General features: G+C 39.4%; 1 protein-coding gene across 1 annotated transcript in view; it reads right to left on the bottom strand.

Moving 5' to 3' along the window:
* LOC122758175 (astrotactin-2-like) overlaps positions 1 to 16523 on the bottom strand; it is a 170213-nt gene extending 153690 nt beyond the window's left edge. Inside the window, exon 1 of the mRNA XM_044012144.1 lies at positions 16099 to 16523. Within this exon, the coding sequence (XP_043868079.1) occupies positions 16099 to 16309 (211 nt within the window). The 5' untranslated portion in view covers positions 16310 to 16523. The remainder of the gene's footprint in view (positions 1 to 16098) is intronic.
* Positions 16524 to 16915: the final 392 nt, after the last annotated feature.

Raw genomic sequence — 16915 nt, 5'->3', positions numbered from 1 at the left:
CAAATAGTTTCTTAGCAACACAGGTCTGGGGAAAAAAAGGTTATTAACATCTGCTTATAAACATAAGAAAGACTATAATAATGAAAGACTATCTCTACCTAATAATGAAAGCCATTTATCTTTCTATCTATCTAAGTTAATTAAGTTATTTACTTCGTATCGGCATGCTTTTTGTACATACACTTGCTGCTCTTGCAGATATCCCATTATACTGCCGCTGAACGCTTCACTCACTGGCCTTCATTCTTAAATAGCTCAGTTTAATTGTGCTATTGCTTTCTGCTTTTACTCTGTATTAGTGGAAAAAAAAGCATTATGTTTACAAGCCAGGAGCATTCACTTTTCATTGCACACAGTGAAAATGTCCTTTTTTTATACAGCTACACATAATGTGTGCTTCTACTATGCCATCAAATATCCAGACATGCGCCAGTGTAATGTACATTCTCCCTTATTTATTTTTTTTAGACCTAATCTAATGGAACAAGGTGTTCCATTGTTCCATGTAAAATGACAGCCTAAATTAAACAATTTTCTTTGAATTTTTTGTGTGTTTGTATTTGCTTCAAAAAGCAACCAATCCCAATTTAGTTTTTCCAAACGAGTGCAAGATCAGTTTGAGTGTGTTGCAAGGTGCCACAGATTATGCTTTAGTTCAGGGGTGTCAAACTCATTTTTGTTCAGGGGCCATCTGGAAGAGATTTAGATTGTAATCGTTGAGTGAAATTTTAACAAATTCATCCTGTGGGCCGGATTGGACCCTCTGGCGGGCCAGTTCTGGCCCCCGGGCCGTATGTTTGACACCCCTGCTTTAGTTAAAACCCGAAGAGCTCTCGCGTCACTTTAAATTACACACATCATTGGAGAGGCTGCTGAATTCACCATTCTGTTGATCAGGGCAGGGACTGACTGACTTTATTTCATATTTTCATGCAGAAAATCAAAAGTCAATGAAGTTACCAAATATGGCACATTTTCTAAAAGATGTATATAAAAAAGTATGAGGGAAAAACACATATAAACTTAAAGGAACGCTTATTTTTACGTGTATTTTTAGTGTAAGGTTACAATTATGGAACCTTGACCCCTCACAAGTCACATGATTTTTCCAGCCGCATAGTGATGCCATTTTGGATATGTCCAGTCAGAGCCTGAGTGAAAATCACAGATGCTGTGTTGTGTTGTTAATGCCTATCTGCACCAGAAAATAAGGCCGGATATTTGACCCCAGGAGAAAAACACAACTCTTTAGTATTGATAGTTGCAAAAAAGAGAAGGAAAAAAAAGATGCTCTATATTTACTCATTTATTCCTGTGTGTCAGTGCAGAGTGGAGGTCCTTCAAAAAAAATAAAATTATAATAATAATTTGAGGGGTGGTGAGCTGATATAATGACATAACGCAAACAAACAAAAAGCAGAAGAAGTGCGTGGTTTATTATGGCATTATATTTGGGCCACATTTGTGAAGGAACAACATGTATTTGCATGTTTGCAATTATTCATTTTATAATAATAATAATAACGTGCAATATCACTCAGTTTTACTCTGCAGACCGCTGCGCACTCGCAGCTCAACTTTAACCGAGCGCTCGCGGAGACTACATAAATTTAGATGCTTAGGCTGTTCCGTCTCCAATCACAACGCTTGGAGACGGAACACGCCAAATGAGTAGGATATTCAGCTTCTTAAATGCTTCAGTAGAAAACATTCACCTTTAAGAAGCTGAAAACTGACAGAAACTAGAAAATATTCACGAAACAGCCAATCTAAATAGATATATAGTCTCTGATTGGTTGATTTTGTGGCACATTTGCAGCGCATATGAGTAAAACTGAGTGAGAGGGGTTATTATTGCACATTAAAATGAATAATTGCAAACATGCAAATACATATATTGAGCACAGAATATATTCAAATGAAATGATGTTTTGCTCGCGTATAATTTCTCTTCAAAATATAATGTCGGTGCTCGCAAAATATATTTTTCTGTGCTCAAAATCTCACATTGCTCCTTCACAAATGTGGCCCAAATATAATGCCATTGTTTATGCTCTGAACAGTAAGGAGCGTGACATCGTGTTTGAGGTTAACAACGTGCATACATTTTCCGCGTCCTCCTGGAACTCTCTTTATTACCCTTTCCTTGTTCTATTTGGAGGAACGGAAAGTCCACAGGTCACAGAGGAGCCGCGGTATCCTTGAAACAGATGCAATTTGTCCGTAGACGTTGTCGTTGTGTGTGTTTATCTTCTGCCTTCCCCCCCATGAACAGATTGCATCTCAAAGCTCCTAAAAGTTTTTTTTTTTATTCAAAGTTAAACGAAAGTGCAATTATTTGACTTGATTGCCGATGAGATGACCTTCCATGCTATCACAGAGGCACCAGAAGATTTTACCGACGAAACAAGAGGATATTCTAGGACATGTATGTCTAAATAAAACCAGTATACTTTCTTCAAATATCTCCCTTCTTTGTTATTCCCCCATTTCTCCTTGGGTGTCAGAAGCAGCATACCGATATATTTCATTGTGACATTTGTTTTTCCCAAGTCCCACGTTCACCCTGGCTCTTCATTCTGAGTTCAATGTCAGGTAAAGCTCTAGTGTCTTTATTTTCCTCCTCTCTATTTCCCTTATCTGCAGTTACTCCCTTATCAGCACTGAGTATGTGTTAACAATGTCTCATATGTAGTGGATGTCAACAGCGTGTTGCCTCATTAAACCTATCCCTGGTCGTGTCACAGTGCCCAGTACAGTATGATACGTCCACTCAATTTCATTTCCCTTCCCTGCTGCACGCTCACACTGCTCATATACGTGTTAAAGCGCCGCTTTTTTTTTGTTGTGTTTTTTTTTTAAAATGAACCATATCGTTTGAATACTTCAGAACTCAAAAATATCAACATATGCTTTCCTACTTGTAGCCAGACCCAGTACGAGCCTTGCCAGTTAAATTCTGGTAAATAACAATTGGCGGAGACAATAAAACTGCCTCACTGAAATGCCAGCCTGCTCCAATTAGTGAAGTATATTTAGCAAGTCTTTAATGCCGTGTGATTATTTCTGTATGCTGAAATACTGACGTCAATCTCTCGTTTCGGTTTGTGGCAAAGAGGCCTGTTCAGTTTTGACATTATGTTCTTCAAGTTCCATTGGTAAATACTCATAATAACAGATGGAAGAGATTAACTGATGAGAACAAAGGTCGGTAATTATGATAATGGATAATTCGGCAACCGGCTGATTCATCCAAAAAAAAAAAGTAAAATGTGGAAAACCTACTAATATTAAAATAACAACAGTTTTGGTCCAAAAAAAAAGAAAAATAAGAAAAGGGAAATCAGTTCTTGACAGAAGCAGAGATTTCTAAAAATATGCCTCCTGATATCGTGACAAAATCTGATATAATGATGTCTGCACCTTCACAGAAAGTGATACCCAGCAGTAAGAAGGGCAGCAGTCAGCACAAAAAAACACACACTCAAGGCCTCGGTACTCCAGAAACGCCAAATGAACAAGATGAGGCCGGCTTCCACCAAATCGCTGATACAGCCTACAGGAATTACTGTCTGTCAGACACTGAGACCTTTGCCCATGACTCTCAGTCCATAAATAGTGTTTGACCCTTATTTCTCTGTGGCTCAAGAACATATTCTGTCTCTTGTGAAAGTCAGCGAGACACATGGAAATTCTTTCAGGCTCTTTGACAAGGCCCTGTGCCCTGAGGCAGGGAGGGAAGACGGCTATTCAGAATTCACACCCTGTATAGGACCCGTTTACTATCGCACACGCTGTGTGTGGACTAACTTTCAAAGGAACTGCATATCGATTCAAAACTAGCACATATCACTTTAGTTTCTTAAAGGCCCGAGTGTGCTGTACATTGATTCTTTTGTTCAGAACTCGAGTTGAAAGGAAAGAAAGAAAAACTTTACCACTACCATCTATCTATAACCTACCTACTAGGGCATTAATGTCTTGTCATTTTTCAGGTCGACTTATCAGTCAATGAAGTCGAAGTTGAGTTGACAAGTTGCCATCGCATTGACACAGTGGAGGAACACAGCTGTACAGCGATGAGCAACTTTTATTAAAGTATTAAAGTTCATTAAAGTCAATATGTATCGTAAAAAGTGCACTTTCAAAAAAAGAAGAAGAGTCAATTTTACCTTCTTAAAGACTTTTATACTAAACAAAACAAATCATAGGCTAATACCTTGAATTTTACACTCGGAAGGTCTAACCACAGCACGGTGCGGCCTAACATACCTACCTACCTATCAAGACTGTGCTTTACAGCGATGTATTGTTCTCAATCCCAAAAGTAGTGTAAACATGGGGGAAATAAATCCATATACACAAAAATTCTATTTACAAAAAAGAACAGGAAAACAACAGTAGTCATTTACTATTTCAATGTTTCCAACAGAGCCGTTACCTTCACTGCAACCAACAAACAAAACAAACACCATGACTCATCACAGGCATGATGAATCTATAAAACAAGCCCCTGAAAAAAGAATTCTATTTGGAAAATACAACTCAAATCACATAGGATATTGACTGCTGTTGAGTTCAGTGGTTTAATGCATAAGTGTCCTCCTCTTCTATGCAATGCAATATGCACCGCTTACTCCCTTATGCCAACTTATGGTTCAAATTGGGTTGCAATAGTTGTGTAAAACAACAACAACATTGGAAGAAAAAGCCGTCTCTCCATCGCACAGGTGTAGCTGAGCCACCACTGAGGGAGAAAAAAGAACACCCACAGGTTACATCAAAACCATAAACCGTAAACTAAATGAATGCTTCAATGCCCCTCTCTAACACATGTATGTTTTAACAGCTGTTGAATGAGCCTCAGATATGTTCTACTCTCAGCTCTCCTGCTTTGCAGCCCAATAGCGCCCTTTCATATTCAGAGAGCTCCATGTAGCCGAGAGGGAAATGATGGAAACACCTTTTTAGATCTATGCACTTCAGAATCCCCTGCTGTTTTAATATGGAGGAAAATCTGCAGGGGTGAAAAAAGAAAATGAGAACATGAGAAATTAATTTTTTTTCTATTTTCTTTTATTATATATCCTTTTATTACTCAGTGTGTTTTTTTTTTGTCCTCTGCACATTCATAAGACATTCATACACACAGGCATATGAACACTCACTCTCTGTTTACATCCTGAATCCACTGTTTCCTACCCTTCACTCCGAGGCTCGGGGAAAACGGGATCAATTGAGAGAGGAAATGGGGGGGTATTCACCCCAGCTCGGATTCACTGTGTGATTTATTAAAATTGCCATTTCTCCAATAGGATAATTCCAGCCCGGCTCTCTGGAAAAAGCTTTGACAGCACTGCCTCTGGATTTGTGACAGGTACATGAGAAGAGAGTAAGAGGTTGGACAGGTACAAAGAAAAAGACAAAAGTGTCAAAGAGAACAAGGGATCCAGACATGAATGGAGAGTGGCTGCGATCGCCAGAGAGGCAGAGAATTGTGAGGGAAGAAAAATACAGACAATGGATGCCATGGGTGAGGAAGGAAAGAAAAGAAAAGAAAAGAAAAGGGGGGGGGTTGACTGGAATGAGATGCAGACAGTACATCTGTCATATTAAGAAAACCACCATGTAAACATCTATATACCCATCTATAGATATAGACACATATACATGTATATATACATACATTAGGTAAATTGGACAAAACTGACCGTAGGTGTACGTGTGAGAGTGAATGGTTGTTTGTCTCGATGTGGCCCTGTGATGATAGGGCCACAGCTAAGATTGGCACAGCGCCCCCTGCGACCCTCATGTGGAGAATAAAGCCGTAGAAGATGGATGGACGCAGGACAGGAGACACAGATATAATAACACATATTATATAATATATATATCTCACACAGTGATAGAATTTGCACATTTACTGTCTCACGCTTCGTCATTCCCAGTCACTGGGATGCAATGGACCATCTCCAGTTAGACATGTTTCCTGTAAGTCACCTCCTGTTCACAGAGGAGCAGAAATAAATGTGCTTGATCTATAGCATGGCTTCTAAAAGATTAAGGAACCAAGGAGACAATACACAGCAGAGAGACGGTATATTATAACAAAATGTTTCACTGGACCTCCTCAAAATATCCACTATCAATCTTCACATATTGTGTTGTGGTCACTCCGGATCCAGACTGGCTGGCTAGGCGGAGGATCCATGTGGCAAAAGTATCTTTGCTCATTTGTAGTTGCCATTTTTTTGCAAGTGTCTCGCTTGAAATCTCTTCTTACAATAAACATGGCTTTCTAAAACCCATATGATTTGCTGCAATTATTTAAATCATAGTCTACATCTATGTTTGGTGGTGTTATATGAATAAACTTTATTCAAAGCATAACTAAACCCCCTAGAACCAATTTTCCAGGTGGAAATCTGGATCAATGAATAGAATGACTAGATACTGTCATTTTATATTTATTGATCCTAGTGCAAATCATCACAGTTCAATGTAAAGCTTTTAAATTATACATACTGTGATAAAAATCAGCTGCCTCTCTCTGGCTAAACACCACATACTGCATACAAATTTTGCCTTTGGTTATTCTAGTCCAGACCGAAATATAATTAATCTGGAGCCAGAAAAACCTATTTCACTCATAAAATGAAGACAACGTTTTAAATGTTTCTAAGTTTAATAACTAAAGTTTGTTGCATTTGTGACATTTAAGAACCACAAAGAGGAAAACTGTTCACATTCCATAGCAGTTGATGGCCTATTTTGAAATAAAAGAATAAAAGACCTATCTGCGTCCTTCCATGATTTGAGGAAAATTGATAAAATAAAAAGTGACCTACTTTGAAATAAATAAAACAATGGTTGGACTTAATGTAGCTCAAGGTTGAGAAAACCTGCTGGTACAAGTATGTGGACCCAAATGGGCACTTGTTCATGTACATGTGACTTTATTTAAGTGTTGGGAAAGGTGTGTTGAGTTTTTAGATATCGGATTTGAGCTCTAGCTCTAGAGCCGCAGGTAACGCCTGTTCTTGTCAGTGCTTGTGTCACCGGTACACTCTTTTGTCACTCTCTTCTCTAATAAGCACGAGGCTGGTTGTCCCAGACTCCTCCCCGCTTTTTAAGTGTCTCCTTCTCCTTCTCTGTCTCCTTCTCCACCATGTGAAGCACGGTGTGAGCAACACCACATCGGACAACTGCAACTAACCGTTTATATACTGATCCAACCACATAGCCCATTTTCCACATTCCACTAAATAATAGTCAGCGTGATACATTATCATTAAACACTGAATATATTTAATAACTCTCTAATCACATATATTTTTTTTGTATATATTATCAATGGCACTCAGTGACAGATAGTGATTATTAATAAGAATTATTTCCAGAAAACGACACGACACAAGGAGGACGGAAACGAAGCAGAAAAGACAAAACACACACAATTACAATAGGGTGCCAATTAATCACTTTGCAAGATAATTCATTACACCCAGGAAACAAAGCATTTCATTTAATCGTCTGCTTGACATACTATCTTCCTTGAATTGTTAAAAATGACCAAACCATGAGGCCAGCGTAGCAAATCTGGACTCTTAAGTGAAAAGTCCAAGAAATTATAGAAGGTATAATACACCTACTGAAACATCTAACAGTCACATCAAGAGTAATCATTTATAGGTGAGTGGATTATGGTTTGAATAACGGAATCTTGTTAGTGTCTGATTCAGTTTTTACAAAAACAAAACCCTTTAATATCAACGGCAAACGCAGCAGTAATGCAATTCACTTTCAAGTCACAGCCACACCAAGCATGAGATTGTGGTGCCTATCGCTCTATTTGATATTACACGTTTGAATTTATACCTCATTCTTCCATAAAGTGACCGCATTCAAACGTTTAAAGACGGCGTTTATGTGAAAGAAAGAAAAGTGACCTAATCATTTTAATAAGAGTCTGAGCGACTACAGAAGCACTGAGCGATGCATATATTGAATATAACATGTGGGTAAGCAGCCTAAACCACACTTCAAAACAGCCTCGTAAAGACGGTTTATGACTTAGTATGCAATCGACCCGCGTGTATTGATCTGGTGTGGCTTTGGTGCGTACAAGCTCAGTTCTACGGGCCTTTTTTCTTGTTTTTTCCTGCTTCTCTCACAAAGGCTTTTACTAAATCTTAATTTATCTGTCCCGCTTTAACGTCGTTAGCTGCTGTACCATGCGCGGAGAGGTGCGTTCGTTTTGTGCCTCTCCGACACAAACACGATGCCGTACAGCCTGCGGAAGCGTTGATTGATGAAAATGTTTGCACCCCGGAATGAGTAAGGAAGACCCAAACTTAATGACGCATTACTCAAACATGCCAAGTCAGCTTGCATTACTCAAATCTATTATACTGCTTTATCTTTGAACATACAGCCTACTGTACATGCTCGACTATGGCTATATTATTTAATTGGCCCGACTGACAACACAGCAGCTTTATTGCTTTCCAATCATCGAGCAAAAGGAAAAGAATGGGAAGACTTTGCAATGAACTCCAATCTATTTATCACGGGCGGGATGACAAGGCTGATTCAGTATTAATCAAAACGTTACCCTGAGCGAGCATGTGTGTGCCAAACAAGCAGCTATTTCTCATCAATGATGTCACATTAGCAATCTGGGGCTTGACATTGGATTATTACTCTTGTCTTGAGTTAAATTAGAGCTCAGTAAACACTTGATAAGCTGGTAATGACTGTGGTTTTATGGATTATGGATTTTTTTCTTTTTCTTTAGATGCTAGTTGATTTCTACAGTGCCCCAGGCCTGACACGGGGAAACAAACTCTAAATTTGTGGCCATGAACTAAGTATATAATTAATAAAGTTAATATCATTCCCATGGATTACCTTAAGAGCTGTGTAAGCAAAAATGGGTGCAAGAGGGCCGAAGCTGCACGACGGACAGAGAGAGTGTGATTGGAGTTTGATTTAAGGTTGGGAATGAGTCACACATTTGTTCTCAAACGCCTGACATTGCAACGAATCGTTATTACCGAAGTTAAGTAAAGTTAGAAAGATATTCACAGAGTTGACCTTCCGCGATCAACAACGTCTAAACGCTATGCATCAGTGTGAATAGTGGCAACCTCTTCCCAGCAGAACTCTAATCCTTCAATTAAAGCTGATGTGGAATTGTGATTTATTCATTATTGAGTGAATCATTAATCATAATCCAACATTGGTAATTGGCTAAATTCATGAGACTGAATCAGTGAACTTGGAGTGCCCCAAGGAGCTTTATTAAGTAAAGTAATTAATATTAATATTTGTAATGTTATATTAACATTCAAAACAATGTACAGTACCATTGTGACATTTATAGAATGTTCCAGCATTGACCAACATTATGCTGGTCTTTGCTGGTCCATGTTGGTCTATGCTGGTCTACTAGCATCATTATGCTGGTCCATGTTCGTCTATGCTGGTCTACTAGCATCATTATGCTGGTCTACGCTGGTCCATGTTGCTTTTTGCTGGTCTATACTGGTCTATGTTTGTCTTTGCTGGTCCATGTTGGTCTATGTTAGTCTATGCTGGTCTACCAGCATCATTCTGCTGTTACGCTGGTCTATGTTGATCCATGTTGGTCTATGCTGATCCAACAGTTTCATTATGCTGGTCAACCAGCAAAACCAGCACAGACCAGCACACACCATCATAAACCAGCATAGACCAGCGAGGAAACTATGCTGGTCTATTAGAATCATTATGCTGGTCCACCAGCACACTGGTGGACCAGCATCACCAATCCAGCACAGACCAGCATAGTTTCCTTGCTGGTCTATGCTGGTCTGTGCTGGTCTACTAGAATCATAATGCTGGTAGACCAGCATAATGACACTGGTGGATCAGCGTCACCAATCCAGCACAGACCAGCGAGGAAACTATGCTGGTCTATGCTGGTCTTTCCAGCAGGGGTATGATTCAAATGTCTTGTCTGTGTTTCTTCAATATTTCATTCAAATGTTATTGATCACAGACGTTCAAATCTATGAAGGATCTTTCTAACCTCACTTCAGTGTCACAGTTTCAAGCGAGGGTGCGCTCCATTTGCTTACCCAGCTATCATGACTCTCCACAAAGAGCATAGATTAAGGCTCAGACACAGGCTGGCTAAGCAACTGGCTCACTTGCTTTTGTATTCAATTCCTGCAAAGTTGTGTTATTTTTCCCAATTGTTCCCTCTCCTGTGGTACATCAGTAAAAAAGAAACAAACACAAACCAATTCATTGTAGTTGCAGGAGCCTTGAGGGGAAAGTGTGCTTTTTGTTCGGCAGTTTGTAAGAAGAGGAAGTGGCAAGGGATCTTTGTCAAACTCAATGTATCTCCGCTTATTTTTAAGCAATATTTAGCTGGGAGTTTATTACTTCAAAAGTTGTAAAAAAATCTACAAATCTTTCAGTAGATTCTCAGTGGGTTGTATCTGGTGCTCGGGGGCTTCGTCTGCGTTAACCATGAAATAAACACCCGGCAATTACATACAGCAGTCTTAACAAGCAGCGTATTTTCACTGAGAGGAATAGGAGGCACAACAGGGATAGCCAGTTTGGTGATAACAGGAGATCATTGAAATGTTTATTTATTCCTTATTAACTGAACAACTAGTAGATATGAAACACCTTTACAGCAAAACTAGCAGCTTAACTATTCCAGAGACGATATTCATCTGTAAACATTTCATTAATTCTTCCAATCAACTGTGATCCACATGTACCAGGCAGCACATGATGTGCTTGTTCAAATTAAAACTGCAACAAACTGCAGTGTTCACATGGAGCTCAAATGGGAACATTTCCTCTCTCGGTTCGTAGAACATTCAATCAGAGACTAACGTAATCTGGATTTGTGGTTTTTTTTTTCTATCATATATTTTGACAAAGTGCCATTCTAGGAAGTTTCTTCTTTTTTTTTTTTTTAAACTCACTCATTTGTGTATTTTCATTGTCCCAAGTTCAGGATACCTCCAGCGCTGTGTTGGCAGAGCAAGGGTGTGAAATGGCATCCCAGTAACACCTTAAGTAGTTGTTCAGCTGTATCTTCTCGCATTCCATTCGGTCGCACTAGACTAGAGTAAATAATGATTTCTCTGAATCAAGTTATGGCCAATTCCAGCTTAGTCTCTCTCTCTCCCTGAACGTTGTGCACACTTTAATACAGACTATGCATATAAATCCTTTACTTGTTTGGTCTCTTCAAGCAAGGGGAGAAATAAATAAGTGATGAACTAGTCAAACGGTGTGGCCGGGATCCAATTAAAGATTGACAGCCATGAAGGAATTATGTGTGCACTTACAGTTGACAGCTGAACCACAATATATTTTTCTTTGTCCTCCAGACAGACTCATCGAGCCTGCAGCACACGGGGTCAATTGCATCCCAGAGGTAGGACGATGTTGACCGTCCAAAACAAAGCATTAGCATAGCTGTATATTACCTTTTTCCATTAGCTCTGGTGCTTGTCACCGTGGCTCCACTCCACAAAAACAAAGCATTGATTTGGTCTGTGGTTTCCGAGACCATTTTTTCCATGACAAAAATGACCCATAGAATGTTGTTATATCATTTAGAAATTAGGTTCATTTCGTCAAGTCAGTGTTTACAGCTTGAAGGGAAATGAACATTTTTAAATATAAAGCGACGACAGGATTTGGCATGCGTACTTCTCGCACGTCACACGTTTGTGACGTCAGCTTCTCAGTACCGTCATTCCTAAACGGTTGAATAACTGCCAGATATCGAAAGTAAAAGTTATCTTGAAAAAACGGGCAGAAGAAGAAAATTATCTGACAATTCTACAGCCATAAAATCCAAAATATATCTTGACGGTCATAAGAGGGTTAACACGTTTATTCGACCACCTGTCATAAAAACCTAAATATTTTAGAAACCTTTCAAACACTTGCTTAAAACAAAAAATATATAATTGTTATTTATTTGGCAAATGACAAACTGAATTCACCTTTGTGCGCCCTAATTTGAGCCGTCTCACTGGGCTTTTTCTCTGAGAAGTCAGAAATTAATCAAGCATAACATTCAACAGGAATGCAAGTAAATAACTATAATTAGACTATTTTAATCTTTACTTTTCGTAAAACCGTCAATTTGAAAATTCATGGATAAGAATATTAATTTTATTTTAGCATTAAAAATATCATTTTGGTCAAAGAGCTTCTACATATGGGTGTATTAACCATTACAGAAACATGAAAAAAATATTTTTTTATAATTACCAATGCTGTTAATTTAGCTCAAGTGTGGCTTCGGGTGATGGTCTAATCAATTTGTTAAGCACAAAAACATGTGATGCCTCTGTACAGCAGATGCACTATATCCTGTTTTAAAGGTAAAGGACGGTACAATTGTAAACAGCAACATTGCCCAGTTAAAGAGTAGGAAATGCATTTTCGACTACCTAAAAACAGCCGTGTGTTCTCTGGTGAGTATATTCAGTTATCTCAATTTGATTTCAAAATAAAGACACAGTTTAATTCCGAAAGAAAATAAATGAAATAAGAGAGAAAGCACCTCATTTCCAAAAAGCACCTCACTGCTGTAGGTCACCGGAACAAATAATTACCACTTCCCCTTGACTTGATTATTCATGAATTAGTGGCTACCTTAATTCAAAACACATTCTGTGTTGATTCAATTATTTCTTGAACAACAGGAAATGCCACAAGAACCTTTATGTCGCACATAGTAGCTGAGCGATATGAATCATCTCTGTTAACTGGTTCACCCAGATTTAAAATGACTTTTGACATTTAATTTGTGCGTTTGATATGCATAACAGTGAGCAGTATCGCCATGTTTTTTTTTATTTAGTAATAAAAAATGCAGTAAAAACATAACAAAAACTAAAAAGAAATATTGATAATCATATCCAGTCATGAAAATGACTGAACTGTAGTAAGGAACATTGACTTTTAGACTTATTTTAACCAGCCACCATAAGTGCTTTTGCTCATTTTTTCCAGAATAACTTTCAATATCTGGCAATTATTTGCAATTTACTGCAATTTAAAACGAAGACAAGTCTTGACACACAAATCATGACAACTCTTAAAAACATCTCTTCATAATACAGCTGCATCTCAGAGTTGTATTTTAACCCTTGGTGCTCACGCGGCACAGATCAGTGCCACAAGTTCACCCTTGGTAAATTGCGGTGTACACAATACACAACTCCTTATATGGACGTCCTGGGGGTGTGTGTGTGTGTGTGTGTGTGTGTGTGTGTGTGTGTGTGTGTGTGTGTGTGTTATAGGTTTATATATTCAGCCTTTAAAAAAAAAAAGTGGGTGTTTTTCATCTTCTCAGTGTTTTTGAGTTAAAGCTATGGTTCATTTTAAAATCTCATTTTTAGGAGCGATCCAAAGTATCAATAATTGTGCAGTAGCCACAACATAGACAAAGTTTTTCTTTCATTTTTGTTCATAAAATCGAGCCAAGCGAACGTTGAACTGTGACGTAATTCCAAATTTCACAAAATTGTATCCGATTTTAAACTTTCTGTCCCGGTGTGTTTATATAGTTGGTGAAAAGGTTGTGCTGAAAAAAAATTACACAGTAAGACCCACTATATTGTAAATTCTTATAGCCTCTGTATATACTGTACATTTGACCTTATTCATGGAAAAAAGCAGCTTAAATGCTCTGTCATCTAAGGGTTAACTACATGACTATATCCAAGCACTAGATTGGCTTTTCCTAACAATAGTCTGTCACTGATGTTTCAGTACGCCTGATCTGCACCGTCCACAATGCCCAGTACATTCCCTAAGCTGTGGGACATCTCGCCAAATAATGAAATTGACAGGTCTCATTTGTTTGGTTGTCTGTGCAACAAAAGCCAATGCCATGCACAAACCTGTGAGGCATATCCATAATCCCTGGGGATAATACTATTGAATTCACTTGAATGGGGTTATCTGTCAGCAAGGACACATAGATAAAGAATGGCTGGTGCACAGAGACTTTTGGGACGCCTCGCAGCATTGGTCAAGTGGGACAGAAGTTAATCACCTCTGTATTCAACAGTCGGCGCTTTAAGCGGAGTACAGATGGGGAGGTAGAGGCGTCAAATTGACTGGACTGTGAGCATCGGCTGTTTCAAAGACTTTATGAGGTAAACAGAATGATGTGTCTTCAAACTGATTTGTAAAAAGAAAAAAAGTGTTTATATATATATATATAAATATAAAAATAAAAAAAAAACAGTTGACATTAATTAGCCACTTCTATACAAAGTACGAAAGTCTTCTTCATATTTTCCTACATCACACTGACTTTGACCCAGGCGACAATTGTGCAGACATTGAGGAGTGAAGCTGGAATTGAATTTTCAATGTCACTGAAAACAGAACGGCAATGACAGATTCCTTTCATGATCAGAGCGCCTTGGCAGAAGACCTTTAGTTGTCACGCTCCTGAATTATCCCACTGAGGTGAAAAAATTCAAAGAATTAACTATCAGCGACTGTTGGATTCAGAGTCGGAGGTTTAATAATTAAGTCCCACATATTTTTTCCCTCTTTATTCAATTTTAACACCTTAAATCTGAATGAAGATTGGTTTCCTCCAATGCTGAGCTACATGTTAGGAGTTTGTATTACTATCTAAACTCCAGACACGACTGAATAGTAACATTATAATAGTGTTGGTCACCACTGATACTGAAAAAGAGTATTAATCAGGCTGTTTTCATTGAGAAACATACATCACATTCAGCTTTGCGTAAACAAATTTATGTGGAGAGTGATAAATACTTTCTGGGCATGAGGGCTTTTCCACAGACTTCATGCATAATTCAGTCTGACACGAATAACCAGGGCGCCCTCCAACTCAGTCAGCTCCCGTCAATTATTTAGGTTCATCTTTGCACATGAGCAGCGCAGGTTCAACAGCATATGATACCACCGACTGCGTCTGTAGCTGAGACTCTCAAATCTGTTTTCAAATCAAATCCTTACCGCAGACGAGTTTGAAGTGCTGCTCATTTTATTGCTAATGGCGAAAAAAAAAGATAGAATACCGCCCCCCCCAACCCCCCGTGCTCCAAGTGACGATGGTAAGTAACGGTCCGCGGGCTTCACACTGACACATCTCAGCATCTAATCGACTCGACCAATGGCCCTTGTAACTTGACCTTTACACGTTACATTGAATTACACAACATTGCATTACATTACGGTGAGAGCCAATGGCCGTGGCAGCAGCGAGGAGGCGGAGGATATGGAGGAATGTAGTCTTCAAGAGCAGACAGCATCGATATATATTCAGTGGTCTATTAAATGCCAATGACTCATGGAATACAGAATTTATGATCATTATCAGTGTGAAGTGATGACATTAGTCATCTAAAACTGCTTATTTATGACTAAATGTAAGCAGTACATGGTGTGCTATGAGGAACATGGGTGGCCCGGCCAGTGCCAAAGTGAACTGTCCAGGCTGAGCCATCTGGGGAGCTGGCACTGAGAGCCAGCACGGATGTACAAATCATGCATGCAAAAGCAGGAGCTCCACCACTGAGCACAACAGATTTGCAATGACAACTCAAATGTGTCATTTATGCCACTTGCCAGCCAGCGATACAGAGACGACCAGCAACATGATGTGTTATCTCACAGCTCCGTTGTAAGCATACAAGAGCTGTCGCATGAGATTTGGATACGCGTTCAAAGTTTGGGGATAAAGTTGAAATTAAAACCTGAAACCCTCAAAATAAATGGCTTTATTAGATCCAGTTTATCCATTATAAAGAACTGTAAGACAGAAATAAAAGACAGTGATGTTATGTTCTTCTCAGAACCAGGGTTCATTTCTTCTCAAATTAAAGTTTTGCAGTGGAAATGAAGGACACGAGCTAAAACATCCGCCCAGACAGAAAACTATAACACAAAAGCACCTGAAAAGCGCTGTGTGAAAGTATTCACAGATGAGCAGCAAAATGAGAGCTCAACCTTGCGTGGCTAATAATAAGTTATAGACAATGCGACGCAAACTCTACGAACATCTTGAAAGAAACTTACCTCGCTGATCGAAATTATGCTTCAGGTCGTCGTCCTTGCACATTATGTCCGTGTGCCCTCCGACGCTGATGTTCACGCCGTAGTCCTCCTTCAGCTTTCCGTCATTTAGCTTGATGTGGTGTTGGTTGGGCGTGGAGTTAAGCGAGTGTCCTCCCTGGTCATCCTCATCGCAGTCGTAATCATCGAGAATGGGCGTCTCGCGAATGGGCATCCCGATAACGGAGCTGCCGTGCTGGTGAGCGTTCCGAGAGCTCCGGTAGTTGTCGCGGCCCTGAGGGCCAAGCAGAACGGATGGAATGTAGTGGATCTCATGAGTGGCCTCGGTGCTGGCACTCTTCTGCGGGATACGGCGACGCTTGCACCATCGGTGGCGAGTATACAGGACGAGGGTGAAGAGGAGGATTAGGAGGAGGAGAGCGATGAGGCCTCCCTGGATAAGAGCATGAGAGAAACAAACAGAAAGACAGACTGAAGTTAGAGGCAAATGATGACAAACCTGGAGTTAATACGTTATTGTTAATCTCCGTATTTCAAGCGCTGCTCTCCGAGAAAAGAAAATAACACAATCCGGGGGTTTTTACCTCTAACTAGAACAATTACAATCACTGCTCCGGTGGCAGTTATATTAGGATGGATGCCAATTAGTGGCAGCAATTAACGACGTCTGGCAATGAACACTTCGATGAGCGAGTTCTTCAAAAACAGCCATAGGCCGAGTTATTTGGGCACAAACACTCAGACACAGACAAAAGTGTAACAGAATGTGCCAAACATTTAAATTATCTAGTTGGTTGATGAATACTAAGTGGTCTGCTGC

Source organism: Solea senegalensis, linkage group LG21 (genome assembly GCF_019176455.1).
Source record: "Solea senegalensis isolate Sse05_10M linkage group LG21, IFAPA_SoseM_1, whole genome shotgun sequence".
In the NCBI taxonomy this organism is placed as follows: domain Eukaryota; kingdom Metazoa; phylum Chordata; class Actinopteri; order Pleuronectiformes; family Soleidae; genus Solea; species Solea senegalensis.
The sequence above is the reverse complement of the archived record's forward strand: the minus strand, read 5'-3'. Positions and strand labels throughout refer to the sequence as shown.